The 17,987-nt window shown below is 46.8% G+C and overlaps 1 protein-coding gene across 1 annotated transcript in view; it reads left to right on the top strand.

Annotated features, from left to right (window-relative positions):
* The window catches only part of LOC124594242 (dynein axonemal heavy chain 8-like), a 619,801-nt gene that overhangs the window by 438,102 nt on the left and 163,712 nt on the right, over positions 1-17,987 (top strand). The window contains exon 36 of the mRNA XM_047132606.1: positions 16,475-17,083. Coding sequence (XP_046988562.1) covers positions 16,475-17,083 — 609 coding nt within the window. The remainder of the gene's footprint in view (positions 1-16,474; positions 17,084-17,987) is intronic.

The following is a 17,987-nucleotide window of genomic DNA, read 5'->3' on the forward strand; positions in this document are numbered from 1 at the left end:
TAAGTTCTAGGGGACTGATGACATCAGAAGTTAAGTCCCATAGCGCTCAGAGCCATTTGAACCATTTTTAGTTCAGAGGTGGGCTGCTAGATTTGTTACCAGTAGGTTCGAGCAACTCGTAAGTGTTATGGGGATGCTTCGGGAACTCAAATGGGAATCCCTGGAGGAAAGGCGACATTCTCTTCGAGGAACACTATTGAGAAAATTTAGAGATCCGGCATTTGAAGCTGACTGCCGAATGATTCTACTGCGCACCAACATACATTGCGCTTAAGGACCGAGAAAATAAGATACGAGAAATAAGGGCTCATACGGAGGCATATAGATACTCGTTTTTCCCTCGCTCTATTTTCGAGTGGAACAGGGGAGGGAATGACTAGTAGTGATGTATGGTATACTCCTTGCGGAGTACCTTTGTAGATGTAGATGTAGTATATGTTGGTTTCCTATAAACTCTGTGTCCAACAGTTCCGTCATCTTTTCTGTAAATCAGTACATCCAAAACGGATTACTTCCGCTCCTTTTTGGGCAGAGGATTCGTTAGTCCGCACAATATTGATTTGTACCTGCGAGTAAGCGAACGCAATAGAACGCGAGGGAGCGAACATCGAAGCATACGCTGCGTGTAGGTTTTTTGCGTTGGCGTTGTCGCGGTAAAGGTGCTTAACTTATACAGGGTGAAAATCATTTAAACCGATAAACTGCGGTGTTTCACTGGGCACTGAAAAAAAAATCTCGCTTTAACGTCAGGTTATCCTGTGACGATTTTTAAACATGTGGAGAGAGTTTCCTCTGGATGAAAATTAATTAAACTAACAATCTCTAAGAGGTTGCATGGGACAATGAAAACAATTTCTCTAGTGTGTTTTCCTGTGAGGACAATACGCAACACAAACAAGTCTTAATTCTTTATTACCAGAAGACAACAACATTAACGGAACACAATTACTTCAGTTAAAGCAGTTCAAAACTGCCTCCAATGACTTGTAAACAGAGGTTACACCGGTGGGTCATCTGTCTAACACGGTTGAATGACTGCAAGAGTGTCCTTAACTCTTACTTCTGCTGCCACTATCCGGTCAACGGGCTGGCTGCTAGCGAGAGAGCTGCTCGCCACCGTCCGGAGAGGAGCTCAGAGATGCCGCATCGTGCTCAACGCGACGCTGAAGCGAAGGGTGTGGCGGATCGCCGATCGGGAGAACTTGCTCTGTCGACGGCCACATCCGGCCCCCCAACCGGGATGGGCCGGCTGTGTGACCCGGAAGTCGCGGTGGCTGATTTCCTGGGACTAGAAGACGAGCGCAGAGTGGCAGATCATCGCCCGGCGGAGTTCTGCTTACGACGGACCGGCCAGTGAAGATCCAGGGGGAGGAAGGAAGGGAGATGAGACGACGTTATGAGGCCAATGCCTCGGCAGAGGCCGCAAGTAGCGGGGGAAGTCAACCTCCCGGTTATACCGGCGGATACGGCCTGTTCGCTACCTACGACGTCCCGCTCCGGGAAGACGACGAAAGATGATGACGCAAAAGCACGAGACAACGCTGATGGATCTGGTTGCTGTTATGCGACTTCGACCTCGGTCGAGGAAGCTAGTTGCGGGGGAGTCGCCGACCGGGGGTCACACATTACCGGCGGCCGTACTTTGTCCGCAACCTACAGCAACCCGTTCCCAGAAAAGGAACAAGAAGAAGCAGAAGCGCACCATTACTATCGCAGGAGGCATGCCCTCATATGCAGTAACGCGCGCACTTGACGTGGGCGGACCAAAGAACGCCACTGCCAAGATCGAGACACCCGAAAGGGTAACATCGCCCACTGAAGACCCAGTCGCCTGGCCTAAAGTCGGGTCACGAAAGCAGATAAAAGACGTCTTCGCGGACACCGTTCAACGGACGGCCCGGTTCATGCTGGGAACGACGGAGAGGAAGCTGAAGACACGGAGGACATGGAGGTGGAGGAAAGTCTTGGCCGGGCTCCTTTAAAGAAGCAGAACAGGCGAGCCTCACGGTCATCAAGAACAACTTTACTACGAAGACAGCAAGTCACGATATGTACAGAATCGTGACGCGAACCGCGGAAGACAACAAAAGCGTTACTGACCTCATTGACAGACGTGGTCCAAACTGGTTCACGTGCTCGTCGGAACCTACAAAGACACTCAGAGTAGCCTTCCGACGCCTGCCCTTCAGTATGAGCCGTGTACCGCAAGTCTCTAGAGGAACGGAAGGTTCCAAATGATTGGAAAAGAGCACAGGTAGTCTCAGTCTTCAAGAAGGGTCGTCGAGCAGATGCGCAAAACTATAGGCCTATATCTCTGACTCGATCTGTTGTAGAATTTTAGAACATGTTTTTGCTCGCGTATCATGTCGTTTCTGGAAACTCAGAATCTACTCTGTAGGAATCAACATGGATTCCGGAAATAGCGATCGTGTGAGACCCAACTCGCTTTATTTGTTCATGAGACCCACAAAATATTAGATACAGGCTCCCAGGTAGATGCCATTTTCCTTGACTTCCGGAAGGCGTTCGATACAGTTCCGCACTGTCGCCTGATAGAGTAAGAGCATACGGAATATCAGACCAGCTGTGTGGCTGGATTGAAGAGTTTTTAGCAAACAGAACACAGCATGTTGTTCTCAATGGAGAGACGTCTACAGACGTTAAAGTAACCTCTGACGTGCCACAGGGGAGTGTTATGGGACCATTGCTTTTCATAATATGTATAAATGACCTAGTAGATATTGTTGGAAGCTCCAAGCTGCTTTTCGTGGATGATGCTGTAGTATACAGAGAAGTTGCAGCATTAGAAAATTGCAGCGAAATGCAGGAAGATCTGCAGCGGATAGCCACTTGGTGTAGGGAGTGGCAACTGACCCTTAACATAGACAATTGTAATGTATTGCGAATACATAGAAAGAAGGATCCTTTATTGTATGATTACATGATAGCGGAACAAACACTGGTAGCAGTTACTTCTGTAAAATATCTGGGAGTATGCGTGCGGAACGATTTGAAGTGGAATGATCATATAAAATTAATTGTTGGTAAGGCGGGTACCAGGTTGAGATTCATTGGGAGAGTCCTTAGAAAATGTAGTCCATCAACAAAGGAGGTGCCTTACAAAACACTCGTTCGACCTACACTTGAGTATTGCTCATCAGTGTGGGATCCCCACCAGGTCGGGTTGACGGAGGAGGTAGAGAAGATCCAAAGAAGAGAGGCGCGTTTCGTCACAGGGTTATCTGGTAAGCGTGATAGCGTTACGGATATGTTTAGCAAACTCAAGTGGCAGACTCTGCAAGAGAGGCGCTCTGCATCGGGGTGTAGCTTGCTGTCCAGGTTTCGAGAGGGTGCGTTTCTGGATGAGGTATCGAATACATTGCTTCCCCCTACTTATACATCCCGAGAAGATCACGAATGTAACATTAGAGAGATTCGAGCGCGCACGGAGGCTTTCCGGCTGTCGTTCTTCCCGCAAACCATACGCGACTGGAACAGGAAAGGGAGGTAATGACAGTGGCACGTAAAGTGCCCTCCGCCACACACCTTGGGTTGCTTGCGGAGTATAAATGTAGATGTAGATGTAAGAAGAGCCCGGCGGAAACGAGTCCGGAAAGCTACCGGAAGCGTGCGACTACCGTCGCTCCCGCCACCGCACCGACGCTGCAAACACGAAGAAAGGCGTCGTCGAAAGGGTGCAAAGCCCCTAAAACGACCACTGACGCGGATGGGTTTCAAATATCCAAACGCAAGAAGATTGAATAGCTGTACAGATGGCCACTGCTGGAGGCATGGTCGTTAAAAACCGGTTTGCTGAGCTCGCAGGGAAGGAGGAGGAGACAGCAGCAGAGAAGCAAGGGCCCCTCCGCCACCCATCATGGTGAAATGGCCGGGCTCCTTTAAAGAAGCAGAACAGGCGATCCTCGCGGTCGTCAAGAACAACTTTACTACGAAGACAGCAAGTCACGATATGTACAGAATCGTGACGCGAACCGCGGAAGACAACAAAAGCGTTACTGACCTCATTGACAGACGTGGTCTAAACTGGTTCACGTACTCGTCGGAACCTACAAAGACACTCAGAGTAGTCTTCCGACGCCTGCCCTTCAGTATGGACCCCTAGTACCTCAAGGAGCTTCTTGAGGTCAAGGGGTACACCATAAATACAATATCCCGGATGAAGTCGCCGAAAGACAACGCAAACATACCGCCCTTCCAGGTCATACTGGGCGACACACCGAAGCTAGGAAGATCTTCCAAGAAACGAGAGTGGGAAGTGACAGCTGGGTCACAGTTGAAAAATTGAGGAGGCGGAGAGGTCCGCTTCAATGCTTCAACTGCCAGGGAATCGACCACCTGGCAAAATACTGCAAAACGTTCCCATGCTGCGTAAAGTGTGCTGGGGAGCACCTGAGCCGGGAATGTCCGTTCCCGATCGAGGAGACACCCACGTGCTGCAACTGCAATGAAGAACACGTCGCCAGCTTCCGCGGCTGCAAAGCCTTCAAAAAAGCAGCTGCAAAAGGGCGGCAGGCACCAGCGAGGAGAGTTCAGCCGGGAAGGAACTACGCTACTGCAGCACTAGCGGCGACCGCGACAGTGGCCGCAGGGAAAACGCCTGCAAGCCCAGCACAGCAACACGCCGAGCAGGCGCGGCAGGCGGAGCGGCCTAGCCGCGCAGCGGAAGGCGTTCCCCGACCGCCGCGAGAGGCCGGGCAGGGCCAGCCGGACGCGTGGGCGTGAAGAAGGGAGGCCGCCACTTACGCGGGGCCCACCACCTCCGACCACTGTAACCACCGAGGCCGCAGAACTACGAGAGATGCTGCGGTAGTTCAAACAGCTCCTGTTCCAACTACCACAGATGATCGTGTCTGCACTGATTGGGGCCAACCAGGCCAACACCACAAGAGAGGCCAACAACACCCATGATGCCTAATCACGTCATAAGTCTCACCGTCTGCGTATGGAACGCAAACAACATAAGGCAGCAGGAGGGCGAATTTAGGCAGTTTTTACGCGACGAGGCCGTGGATGTGTGCCTCGTGTGTGAGACATGGCTAAAGCCCGGCGATAACGCGAGGGCACTTAACTATGGGTGCTATCGCGACGGTAGACCAACAGCAGGCGGCGGAACTACGGTCTGCCTAAGAAGAACGCTGCGACACTACAAAATCCAGCTACCAGAGCTGACGCAACTAGAAGCAACAGGCGTCACAGTCAGCACCTCCGTGGGTCAAGTGACCTTCATCGCCGCATACCGGAAGCCTAGAGGACTCCTACGACAACATAGCTTCTAGACGCTGTTGTCAATGCGCGGCAACATCTTTATCGGCGGCGACTTCAACGCCAAGCACCCGGTGTGGAACTCCAGGGTCACCACAACCAGCGGCAGAAGGTGGCCACTGATAATGACGCGATAGTGCTGGGGCCATACTACCCTACACACTATCCCAAGAGAGGCCGCCCGGATGTCCTGGTCATCGCGATCATCAAAGGGGTGACCCACGACGCAGTCTCAACGACACATGTGGCCCTGTCCTCAGACCACCTGCCAGTGATCTTCGATTTGAGTACGGATGGGGCCGCACCGGCTGAAGGACGCAAGACATACTTCAACACCGACTGGGAACACTTCCGGGTGCACCTGACAGAGACGCTCGCCGCGGTACCGTATCCTGATGTTGATGGCGTAGACGCCACAGTCGCAGCGTTCTCGCATCTCTCTTCCCGGGTTCGATTCCCGGCGGGGTCAGGGATTTTCTCTGCCTCGTGATGGCTGGGTGTTGTGTGATGTCCTTAGGTTAGTTAGGTTTAAGTAGTTCTAAGTTCTAGGGGACTGATGACCATGGATGTTAAGTCCCATAGTGCTCAGAGCCATTTGAACCATTTTTTTTCGCATCTCTCGATCAGAGCGGCTGATGCAGAAACGCAGCAGAGACGTCAGAAGCCGCGGGATCACTCCCGCTAGTTACCGCCCGACATCCTGCAGATGATCCGGGAGAAGAACCAGCTGGTCCGAGAGTGGAACGCCACCAGCCAGGCGGCGACGAAAAATCGGATTAACCGAATGCGCCGTGCCATACAGTACGCGGTCGCGGAATACAGGAACAGGGACTGGGCTGGGAGAGTAGCGACCCTGAACATCGCAGACGGCACTGCTTGGCAAGCAACCAAACAGTTCCTTCGCAGGAGGCAACGAGTCCCGCCGCTACGCGTCGGACAGCATGCAGTGGCCGAGCCTGACGCCAAAGCTGGGGTACTGGCCCATACCTTCGCGGCCAACTTCACGCTAGTTGAAGAAGATGTAGATAGCGACCACATCCGAATGGTGGTAGATAGGCTCCGTGTATACCTCGCAGCAGAAGACCCTGAGGACTCCATCGAACCCACAATGGCAGAAGAGATTCAACGGCAGCTACGGCACCTCGGCCCGCGCAAAGCAGGTTGGTGCGATAACGTCGGCGGCCCATTCCTGAAGGAGGTCCTCCCAGAGGCTGTGAAACTCCTCACGAAGATATTCAACGCCTTCCTTAGGACCGGTCGCTACCTCCCCGCCTGGAAACGTGCGGAGGTGGTGGCGATCCCTAAGGCTGGCAAAGATAACAGGCTGGCGCAAAATTACCGGCCTATCAGCCTGCTACCTACAGTCTCAAAGGTATTTGAGCGAATATATGTCAGGAGACTGCACCGTCACGTCGGAGAGGAAGGCCTGCTTCCCGACGAGCAGTTCGGCTTCCGGAGGGGGCACGGGACAACACACCAACTACTGCGACTAGTGGGGCAGGCGATGGGAACGCTGGAGAAGAGGGAGTACCTTGGGGCTGTCCTCCGAGACGTCTCCCGCGCCTTCGACAGCGTGTGGCACGACGGACTAGTCTACAAGTTACTGGTACAGGGAGTTCCGGTATCACAAGCCCGACTGATCCACTCCTACCTGGCGGGACGTACCTTCCACGTGAAGATAGAAGAGGGGACCTCAACAGCACGGGAAATAGCCGCCGGAGTCCCACAGGGCTCAGTATTGGGGCTCTTCTTGTATACCCTATTCACGGCAGACATGCCGCGAACGCAACGGGTGCAGACGGGGCTATATGCCGATGATACAGCCCTGTACACAAAGAGCATCAACCTACATCTGATGCGAGGAAGATTACAAACAGTCTGCAACGTGCTGGGAGCTATATATTTCTATAAAATTGGATACCCATACGGGAAATACTGCTGGCTCAAATAGCGAAAGTCTCATAGTTTCATTAGAACATACAGAAAAGTCCAAAATCTCTAAATTTCAGAATACGTTTACTTCATCTTTCCTCTAACACTGCATTCCTGTTGTAGCAGAGCGCCTTTTTAAAATTCCGTTAGAGTAGGTTGCAGGATGCTTTTGTAAAATTGGCCTACGATTGCAGGTCACAAACTATTGTCGCTACGCAGCAAGCGCTCGTTAGACATCATGGAGCCAGTATTTAAAGGCAGATTGAGTACCATATTTGGCGAAGTTTAGTCACTAAATTCCATTTCTTTCTGCGAAAAATTGAAGTACAGTATTTTTGTGTGAGTTTGACCATTTGGCTTAGAAATGGTTATCCCATTTTGTTTTTGGAGGAGATTGTCGCCGAAAGTTGCTAGGAGCCAACTGGAGGCAATGTATGAACTGGTAGCGACGTACAGTTGACAGTCCAGTTGTTGAGTCTTAGAACTCTTCTGAAAGTAGTTAAACTGTTACAGGGCTTTCATTACTGGTATATGAGTACAGACATTTTTAACTTTGTCTCATGAGTCAAAGCGGTGCAGGCGAGCTTAGTTTTAGATTGATTTTAATAGTGTAGAAGTGTGGAGAATTAATCTGCGAACAATTATGAGGCGTATATTGCATTATATGTCTCGTGCGCTCTATATCTTTGAAGCCGTCGTCACACGGGATGAGGCAGCTGACGGTGACGTGCACATTAATGGGATATCCAACGTCACAAGACACAGCGCCGTTGGCACACGGAACGAGCTGGTTAACGTGTTTTTGCGCTCTCAGCGCTCTCCAGTGGCAGTTTTCGGTTTTATTTAGCTCGCAAACCACGCAGTTTGTTTACGAAGATGGGCGCGCATGAAATTTCCACGTTACCTCTGTTAAAACGCACATTTCCTCTCTTGTCCATTTGTTAGCTATATTGTTCTTCCTGTCGTAAACAAAAACTTCAACACCCGTGAACACGTAATGACAAAAAGCAAAGGTACATGTCCAGTCAATAAGGACATCAGCTTATAAAAGTTCACCACATGGAACAAACTCACTCCCTCTCTTGTCCATTTGTTAGTCACGTTGCTCTGTCAGTGGTAAACAAAAACTTCAATATCCGTGAACATGTAATGACAAAAAGGAGAGGTACATGTCCAGTCAGTAAGAACATCAGCTAATAAAAGTTAACCAAATCGAAGAAACTCACTCCTGGCAGAGAATACACTTACACCGATATAACATAAAATATTACAGAAATTATTTGCATTAGTTTCATAAGAAAGTCACACAATCGTTTACAAAACGCCGAAGTGAAAAGAAATTGGATACAATTCGACACAGCCCTCGGTCCTCTAATCCATAATGTGGCACCTCTACCAAAACTACACTACAGAAGCTGTTCAACGAGTGACGTTATATTTTACATTACAGTCTTCTAAAAAGACTTTAATCACGGAAATGTTATTAACTGACATTTAATTATAACAAATCCTAACAAGAACTATACGTTTCTGAAGAATCTTCTGTGTGCCGTTGCATTAAACTGGCTTGCTTTCATAACACGTGAATTATAAGGCGAAGATAACTAAATACGAAAATTCTTTAACCACCATTATGCTGTTTCCCGTAATTTTATTACAACAGATCGTACCAATAACGATTCGTTCTCGAAACACTCAATGTGTTGGTGCTTAGAAACAGCATTTATTTAGAGAGTGTAAGGTATAACATAAAACACGTCTAATATGGACTTCTACAGATCAAAACGAGTACACTATGACGTCACGTTTTCCGCTTGTAACGAAGGGAACGTTCTATCTTTATATAGGCTCTACTTTACGTGGCACATTGCCAAACTGTCGCAGAACTTCTTTTGTGTTTCACGAGACGAAATGGCTCTTCAACGTGAAATACAGGGTGAGGAAAATAAAAGTGGACTGGAGAACAGAGTTCAGTGTACAAAACACAGCAGAGGGAGGTAATACAGCACTAACGTGACTATAGCAGATGTTTATAGCGACCACCATTCATTCATCTCTTGGCACTTTTGGGCCCTGATCAGCAATTTGCTGAATGTAGACCGAAGCTGGACTGCTGGAATTTCATCAGTCTCATCCGAATCTGCTGTAATTCTTGAAGACTATGAAGGTTGCCACGATACATCTTAGACTTGAGGTCTCCTCACAGAAAGTAGTCGCACACTGACAGTTCCGCTGATATGGATGGCCAGCTAGGACCGCGACAGGCGGATCTCTGCTAACAACTCTGTCAGGCGTGAAGGTAGGGTAAAAGTGTTCCAGGGTTCGGCCGGCTGTATGGGCAGTTGCTCCATCCTGTTGGACGTAACTGTAGGTCTTTTCCTCCTCCGTTAATGTTGCCACAAATGAGTTCAAAATGTTGGCAATGTAACGTGCCGAAGTCAGTGTCCGATGAAAGAAGATGGGACCAATATTGAGGCGTGCAGACACTGCAAACCAAACCCCAGTCTTTCGATGGTGTTTCGTGGAAGTTATGCAGATTCTCCGCTGTCCAGGACCTGTGATTCTGTGAGTTGACATAACCACTTAGGTGAAACCAGGCTTCCTCAGACATTAAGAATAGATCCATGTCCAAGCCATTCATTGTTATGTCAGTAGACAGCCACTAACAAACTGGAGGCACTGAAGAGCACCTGCTGGTTTTAATGCATGAACAACAGACACTCGATAGGGACGCACGTGTAGGTCCAGGTGGAATATTCATCCGAAAGATCGACCTGATATGCCGCTCTCTTGCGACGGGCGACGGGCTGATTTCGTAGGGCTTTGAAGCATTTTCTGGTGAAGTGCAGCCACATTTCGGCATATTATTTGACTTGTTCAAAACAGATCCTGTCTGACGCCATTTTCGGACTAATCGTTGAGTGGCACTCTTTGCTGCGACTTTGACATCATTAAACTTCTCAGCAAACAACTGACCACACTGTCTCCACGACTTTGTTGTCACGTAACTTTCCACAACGAATACCCACTGCTCCACTGTGAGTACCATCGTCGTCTTTGCACTGCTCCACTCACACTGACACAGGAGGCCCCACTAACAAGGGAAATTCCGCATCGTACCTCCCTCAGATATACTGGTAAGACGGCCTAGTGAATAGCCCGTCAAAAACTGGACACAGATCAAGCATGAAAACGGAAGAAGGTGTACTGAACAGTGAAAAAAAAAGCAAAATACAAACAGTGAACGGTCCAACAACATAAGTGCAATAATGAGCAGCTGGAAATAGCAACGTGGTCATGCTGTTGGACTGACAAAGGGGCGAGCTGTGTTCAAAACTCCCTAGTGCTATTTATTTATTTTTTCACAACATTGCGAAGTGTCGGTCGGGTCACTGAACTGTTTGTTCTCTTTCTGTAGTCTTGGCAGTTGTCATACAATACATTGGTTATAGAATATGAGTCATGTGGTAAGAATACGTTACTGTCGCAAGTAAATGTGACGAATAGTGAGAGCAGGCGAGATACCATACAGACGTCTCGCAGAAATGAAAACAACAAATACGCGGATGTGAACTATGTTACAACAAAGGAATTCATGAATCAAGATTTCCAGAACGGGACGCAACTTAAAAAACGTTAAAAACACACGTTTTGACAGAGCTAAGAGAAACTGCGATCAGAATACAAAAGGCCAAAATTACATTTAATCGGAGAAGGAACTTACTCACCAGCAACAACATCAGTCTGAAAATAAGGAAACGTATCATGAAAGATTATGAAAAATTTCTTCAAATCTGTATTGGCCACTGCCCTAAACAATTTGTAAAAATTTTTGTGGGGAGCATGGGGGCTATGTAAGTAGGCTGTTTAGGTTTTTATATTGGTAACGCCAAGTAGCGCTCTGTATGAAAATCACTGGCTGTGCTGTGTGCAGTCTGTGTCTGGTTTGCATTGTTGAAAAATTCTTTATTGTAATGGGCAGTTAGATGTGAAAGGCGCGTACCGTTGCGCAGTTGCAGGTGAGCCGCCAGCAGTGGTGGATGTGGGGAGAGAGATGGCGGAGTTTTGAGAGCGGATGATCTGGGCGTGTGTCCATCAGAGACAGTAAATTTGTAAGACTGGATGTCATGAATTGATATTCATATTATGACTTTTGAATACTATTAAGGTAAATACATTGTTTGTTCTTTATCAAAATCTTTCATTTGCTAACTATACCTATCAGTAGTTAGTGACTTCAGTAGTTGGATGCAACACGTACGTGGAAATGAAGAGGAAGGCAGACAGAAGAGAGGAATGGCGCTCTGCTGCAAACCAGCCTCAGGGTTGAACAGTAAAAGAAAAGAAGAGGAAGAGAAACTGTGTGATTGTGAAACTGACGCGTTCCTTTGTTGCAGCTATGTGACAAACTATAATGTCTTCATCATTTCCTTGGGAGTGATCACATTCATACGAACACCTAAGATGTGTAGATAAGAGATTCCTATCGTATGACACACGTAATGCCATGTATGACACACCAGACGTGTTTCCTGGTGGAGGATACGGTTGACTTGTCGTCTAGTCATCAAACGTTTGCTGTTCAGATTCGAAAGCCACATCCATTCGGCTGCTAATAGAGTAGTTGTGCAGAAGCAACTTTCATTATAGGTCCTTGCCTTACACCTCGCTGTTGCAAATGGACGTTACACCAAGACACGGATATAATTTGAATAAAGCGAACAGCGAAAATTTAAAAAAAAAATTAACCACGACGCCATTTGTCTTCCCTGCTGCACTATTTTGCACTTCTTGTTCTTGGGCTGTTCACTGTTTCTATTTTGCTTTTTTTCACAGTCCAGTACACCTTCTTCCTGTTTTCATGCTTGATCTGTGTTCAGTTTTTGACGGGTTGTCCACTGGACCCTCTTACCACTAAATCGTAGGGGCGTGCGATGGAGTGTTTCCCTTGTAAGCTCTGAACCAGTGTGAATTGCGTGGCGGCCTTAAACGTGGTGTACGCGTCACGGGATGTGGTTGTATTTATATATTCATGTTCAATCGCATCCACTCGTCCGGCCACTTTTATTTGCCCCACACCGTAGCAGGAAGTAATGTTAGCTAACTCGTATCGTGTGACGATGGCGTAAGGGGGTTCCAACTGTGGCCGCGAGTGGAATTTCACATGATATCATGCAATTTCCGGGGATGAACAAAAACAACGTTTCAGAGCTTTTAACTAATATCTGAAAGCATCATACAAGAATATTGAAGCTAGACGTGTGGTTGAATAGAGAAAAGGGCTAGGCCCTATCTGCAGGTGAAAAACAGTTCTATCACGCTATCAATGTACGAGGTGATTCAGCTGCCCCTATCAATGGGTTTTATGCAATTCGCAACGCCTTCAGATTTTCATATTCCCGCGCTTGCTACGCACAAATTATTAGTCCTACATAAAAAATGAACAGGAACTTCTTGTAGTAAATTCAATGCAGTTAAATTTTGTACTGGGAGGCCATTCAAGAAAAACGTATAAGAGCGCGTTTTTATTGAATGACTCGAAAACTGTGGCCTCCAGCGATAACGTATCCCAGTACAAAATTAACTACATTAAATTTCCTACAAAAAGATCCTGTTTATTTTTTCCATACGAGTAATAGTAGCTAGCAAGAGGATATGAAAATCTCGTCTGTGGTTTTTGAAGGTGTTGCGAGTTGCATAAAACCCCTAGTAGGTGAGTCACCCTGTATAGAGAATGAGAGAAGCTTTCAATCGGCACCTCCGGTCCTGGAATGACGAGCAGTCTGGATGAGCTTCTCTGTCGCATTGGAAATCGTTAGCAGACTAATGAATATTCTCAGAGCACTCACCACAGTATTCGATACAAAAACTAAAAAACATTGTACACATCTGTTCCACCTCTCTGTCTATAAAAACTGCTGTGTACCTTTTACTAGTACGCTCTGTAGCCGCAGTGAGAATTCGGCCATAATGACAATGTCTACTTGACATCTAATTTTAGACAATTACGTATTCAGTGTTTACATTATCACTGTAGGGGAGAGAGTCGTATACTGGGGCACTTTTCAGACTTTCGCCACTAGTAACAGAAGATTCGCATATTTTTTCATTCGGTTTTTAAATGATGGCTTGTACTTTTCACTTTTTATGCACTTCAATCTTTTTCTGAAATTACAAAAATTACACCGAAAAATTAAGGTTTTTCCATATATATCAATATTTGCCTAGAAACAAATATTCTTCTGAAGTATGAAAATTTTGCAGTCGAGAAAATATCGTTAACGCTATATTTAATAGTCTAGGAACTGCACTATTGATCTATTACACACCAGTATCAGTAAGCGAACTCGAATTAAGAACAAGTGTTATCGAAAACCATTTATAAGTTCAATACATTTTAAAATTGAAGCTCTTCGAAACTAACACAAATTTCCGTTTTGAAGAGAAATAGTACTATTAGTACATTAACGAAACGCAGATAATTTGCAGATATCACATGTTCCATGGTGAAAGACCTACTGTTTCAAGGTACAAGGTGGTGCACGATCAACAAGCCAGGCTTTAACGTCCACATGTTATATAACTAGTTTCAAAAATATATACAGTTTTACTTGCCATAAAATTCTGTAACTTAAGAATTAACAATATATTACAAATAACTTATACAGCTCTTAAACCTGTAGAGCTTGATAACAACAATAAAAACTGTAGGTGATGGCGGCAACTGCTTATGGCAGTGTCCACCGCGCATTCCTTCATTCTAAAATCAGTCACTAGGCTGAAGTACCGACTAAGAAAAATGATCGGTTTCTATATATCCTATCTTTTAGGTACAACTCTCTGCTTCTGTTCTTACTTTAAAGTAAAACAATTGCAGACACGCGCGCAAGAACGGACTAACGCACAAATGTAAAAACTGAGAAACAAGTGTTGCTGCCATCTGTTGCTGGGTACATAAACTATCAAAATTGACATTGGTCTCATCCGTAAATATCACTTAAAGGTGAGACCAATGTCAATGTTGATAGTTCCCGTACCCAGCAACAGATAGCAACACTTACCTCCAAGTCTTTACCTTTGAGGGTTAGCCCGTTTTCCCGCACGTCTTCAATTTAGAGGAATTGTCTTTCTAAACAAACAGTTATTACGACTCAGCATCCAAATGTTACGGAAACAGTATATGCCGTTACTGATTAAGCAAAGATGATGTGTCTAGAAAACTACTGACTTCACTGTTTGTAAAGTCAAAAAAATGTCGACTTATAGAGCGATATAGGGTTCCAGTGTCTTCATAGCTGCCAGGAGACACTCAATCCCGACATTTTTAAATAACTTTTAGTTAAACATCATGGCACAAACGAACGCGAACTCCTTCTGTTTTTCGAGGCTTGAGAGTTGAATGACTTTGCCATTTAAAATCAAAAGATGTTCACATTTTTCCCATTTTTTTAAAAGACTTATAATTTGAAACAGTGGTAGCCCAACATTTACATCTCAGCAGGACCCATACATTTCTCGAGGCGTCTGTGTTGTGAACTGCAGTATGGAGTCTTGCGCTAACCTACCAGAATTGCCATTTGGGACCCTGGTCATTCAAGGTTTCACTATTCTTGCAATTTGTTGGTGACCATACTGCCTTCCTGCTACAATTACCTAATCATTCATGTTGTCATATGCAGTATCTCCCCACACCATGATTCCGAGAGTGAGAATGGTGTGGATTTTGAGAATCACTGCACCCTGTGACCTTTCACCAGATTATCTACCGACACCTAGGCATCGATCTGACCACCACAGACAGAAGCGAGACTCATATTTGAACGCCACAGGCAGTTACTCATTGTCCCAGTTGACTCTGGTCTTACACCATTCAAGTCTTTATTGTCTGTGGCACGAGGTCAGCCGTAAATGACTTACGGCAATTCGAGATTCTAGTAATCTATTCCTGGTGGTTGGTGCTGACACTCTGCCTGTAACCTCTTCCCCGATTTCAGCTGTTGTCATCCGTCTATCCGTCAGAGTCAGTCAAATAATCCTACGATCTTCTCGTGAAGCAGTCCTTCTGTAAGGTCTCATATGTACTCTTCTTTTCAAGCTGTTGTCCTGAGTCCGTCTCATTACCCTTCATTCTGCAGTCATTCCACTGCAGCCAACTGTTTGTGCGATGTGTGATGATGCTCATGCCAATGATTCGACCTTCCTCAAAGTTCGAAAGATGATAATAAACTGCACGTGCATGTCCTCTGGACGTGATGTGTTGCGATCTCCACTTGAAACGTGTCAGTAACTGTAGACGCAGCCAGTAGCCGGCTTGTACTCACAGTTTTCTTCACCTGTAGGAATGGCCTTTTTCCTGTACTGATAGTGTTGGAAGTAACCACGTATAGCCCTCCCGGTTAGGTGGTGGTGGTGGTTAGTGTTTAACGTCCCGTCGACAACGAGGTCATTAGAGACGGAGCGCAAGCTCGGGTTAGGGAAGGATTGGGAAGGAAATCGGCCGTGCCCTTTCAAAGGAACCATCCCGGCATTTGCCTGAAACGATTTATGGAAATCACGGAAAACCTAAATCGGGATGGCCGGAGACGGGATTGAACCGTCGTCCTCCCGAATGCGAGTCCAGTGTGCTAACCACCTCCCGGTTAGCCGAGCAGTCTAACACAAGGCTTTCCGGAGTAGGAAGGAGCGCCTGGTCCCCAACACGAATCCACCCGACGGACTTGTGTCGAAGTCCGGTGAGCCGGCCAGTCTGTGGATGGTTTTTAGGTGGTTTTCCATCTGCCTCGGCGAATGCAGGCTGGTTCCCCTTATTCCGCCTCGGATACACTATGTCGGCGATTGCTGCGCAAACAAGTTCTCCATGTACGCATGCACCACCATTACTCTACCACGCAAAAATAGGGGGCCGAACCACACAATAACCCTGCGTTCGGTGTGGGGCGTGGGGCGGCGGAGGGGTGAAGTGGATTGCAGTAGTCGTCGTGGGGTTGTGGACCACTGCGGCTGCAGCTGAGACAGAGCCTCTCCTTCGTTTCTAGGTCCCCAGTACATACAATACAATACAACCACGTATAAGGATGAAAATTTAATCGTCATATCTAACAGGGAAAGAAATTCCGAAGCATCTCCTTGGTAGCATTCGGTTAAAGTGTTCATGGTGTAACATTTTCCATTTTCGTCAGTGTGTTATTAATAAATAAATTAATAAATTGATTAATAATAAATTAATAATAAATTAATTAATTGATTCTTCCAATTTTAGGAGCTTGAAGCAAATCTGCTGTACAAGCTAACCACGGTGCAAGGCTCGCTGGTGGACGACGAGACGGTGATCGAGGTGCTGAACGTGACCAAGAACACAGCGGCTGAGGTGCGCGAGAAGCTGACGGTGGCCGCAGAGACGGAGATCAAGATCAACACGGCTCGTGAGGAGTTCCGCCCAGTGGCGACGCGGGGCAGCGTACTCTATTTCCTGATCGTCGACATGGCCATGGTCAACTGCATGTACCAGACGTCCCTGGTGCAGTTCCTCGAGCGCTTTGACATCTCCATGCAGCGCTCTGAGAAGAGCCTCGCAACGTCCAAGCGGATAGCGTCCATCATAGAGTACATGACATTCGAACTGTTCCGGTACAAGTGCCGCGGCTTATACGAGGACCACAAGTTCATGTTCACTCTGCTGCTGTCGCTCAAGGTAGACATGGAGCGGGAGTACGTGTCGCACGAGGAGTTCAACACATTCATCAAAGGGGGTGCGGCGCTCGATCTGAATGCCGTGACTCCCAAACCCGTCCAGTGGATCACGGACATGGCGTGGCTCAACCTGGTGCAGTTGTCCAACCTTCGTCATTATCAGTACATCTTGCAACAGGTACGTCCTGCCGACACTAGAATCACCCTTACACCCGAACCTCCAGATGTCAGACACTCAGATCGGTACCGAACGTTGTACGTCGATAGAATATCAACCAAAACACCGATTTAGTTCGTGCTATGTGTTGTCATCCAGTAGAACATGCGTAAACGGTAACTAATAGTAACACCAGAACTAAGGGGTATACGAAGAGCATATGTGTGAGCAATGAATTCAAAGATCTCGCTTAGGTCAGTTAGTAGAGCCTTAGATTGTCGTACCAAAGGTGCCATGCTGAAACATCACTGGTTACACTTTTTTTTAACTATTTACCGCGCGGGATTAGCCGAGCGGTCTTAGGCGCTACAGTCATGGACTGTGCGGCTGGTCCCGGCGGAAGTTCGAGTCATCCCCCGGGCATGGGGGTGTGTGTGTTTGTCCTTAGGATAATTTAGGTTAAGTAGTGTGTAAGCTTAGGGACTGATGACCTTAGCAGTTAAGTCCCATAGGATTTCACACACATTTGAACATTTTTTTAACTGTTTACGCGTGAAACTGTTATATGCGAGAACATATTCCCGACATGTAGAAGGACTTTTCGGAATTTGTAGCAATGTTGTTTTGGTAGTTTACTTTCGTTTCGTTAGTTGAAAGTGACAAACACTTGTATAGAAAGGTGTGGTGTTCTGTCGGACATGCCTATACAAATGTACTCTTCAGGTTTGCTACTTTCAACTAACGAAGCAAAAGCGGACTGCCAAAAGAACATTGCTACAAACTCCGTAAAGTTCTTTTACTTACCAGAAAAATGTTCTCCCGTACAACAGTTCCACGCGTAAACAGTTATAAAAAAAAACTGTAACCAGTGGGGTTTCAACACGGACCCTTCGGAACGTGGATATAACGCTCTACCATCTCACCT

The sequence above is a fragment of the Schistocerca americana genome, chromosome 2 (assembly GCF_021461395.2).
Source record: "Schistocerca americana isolate TAMUIC-IGC-003095 chromosome 2, iqSchAmer2.1, whole genome shotgun sequence".
In the NCBI taxonomy this organism is placed as follows: domain Eukaryota; kingdom Metazoa; phylum Arthropoda; class Insecta; order Orthoptera; family Acrididae; genus Schistocerca; species Schistocerca americana.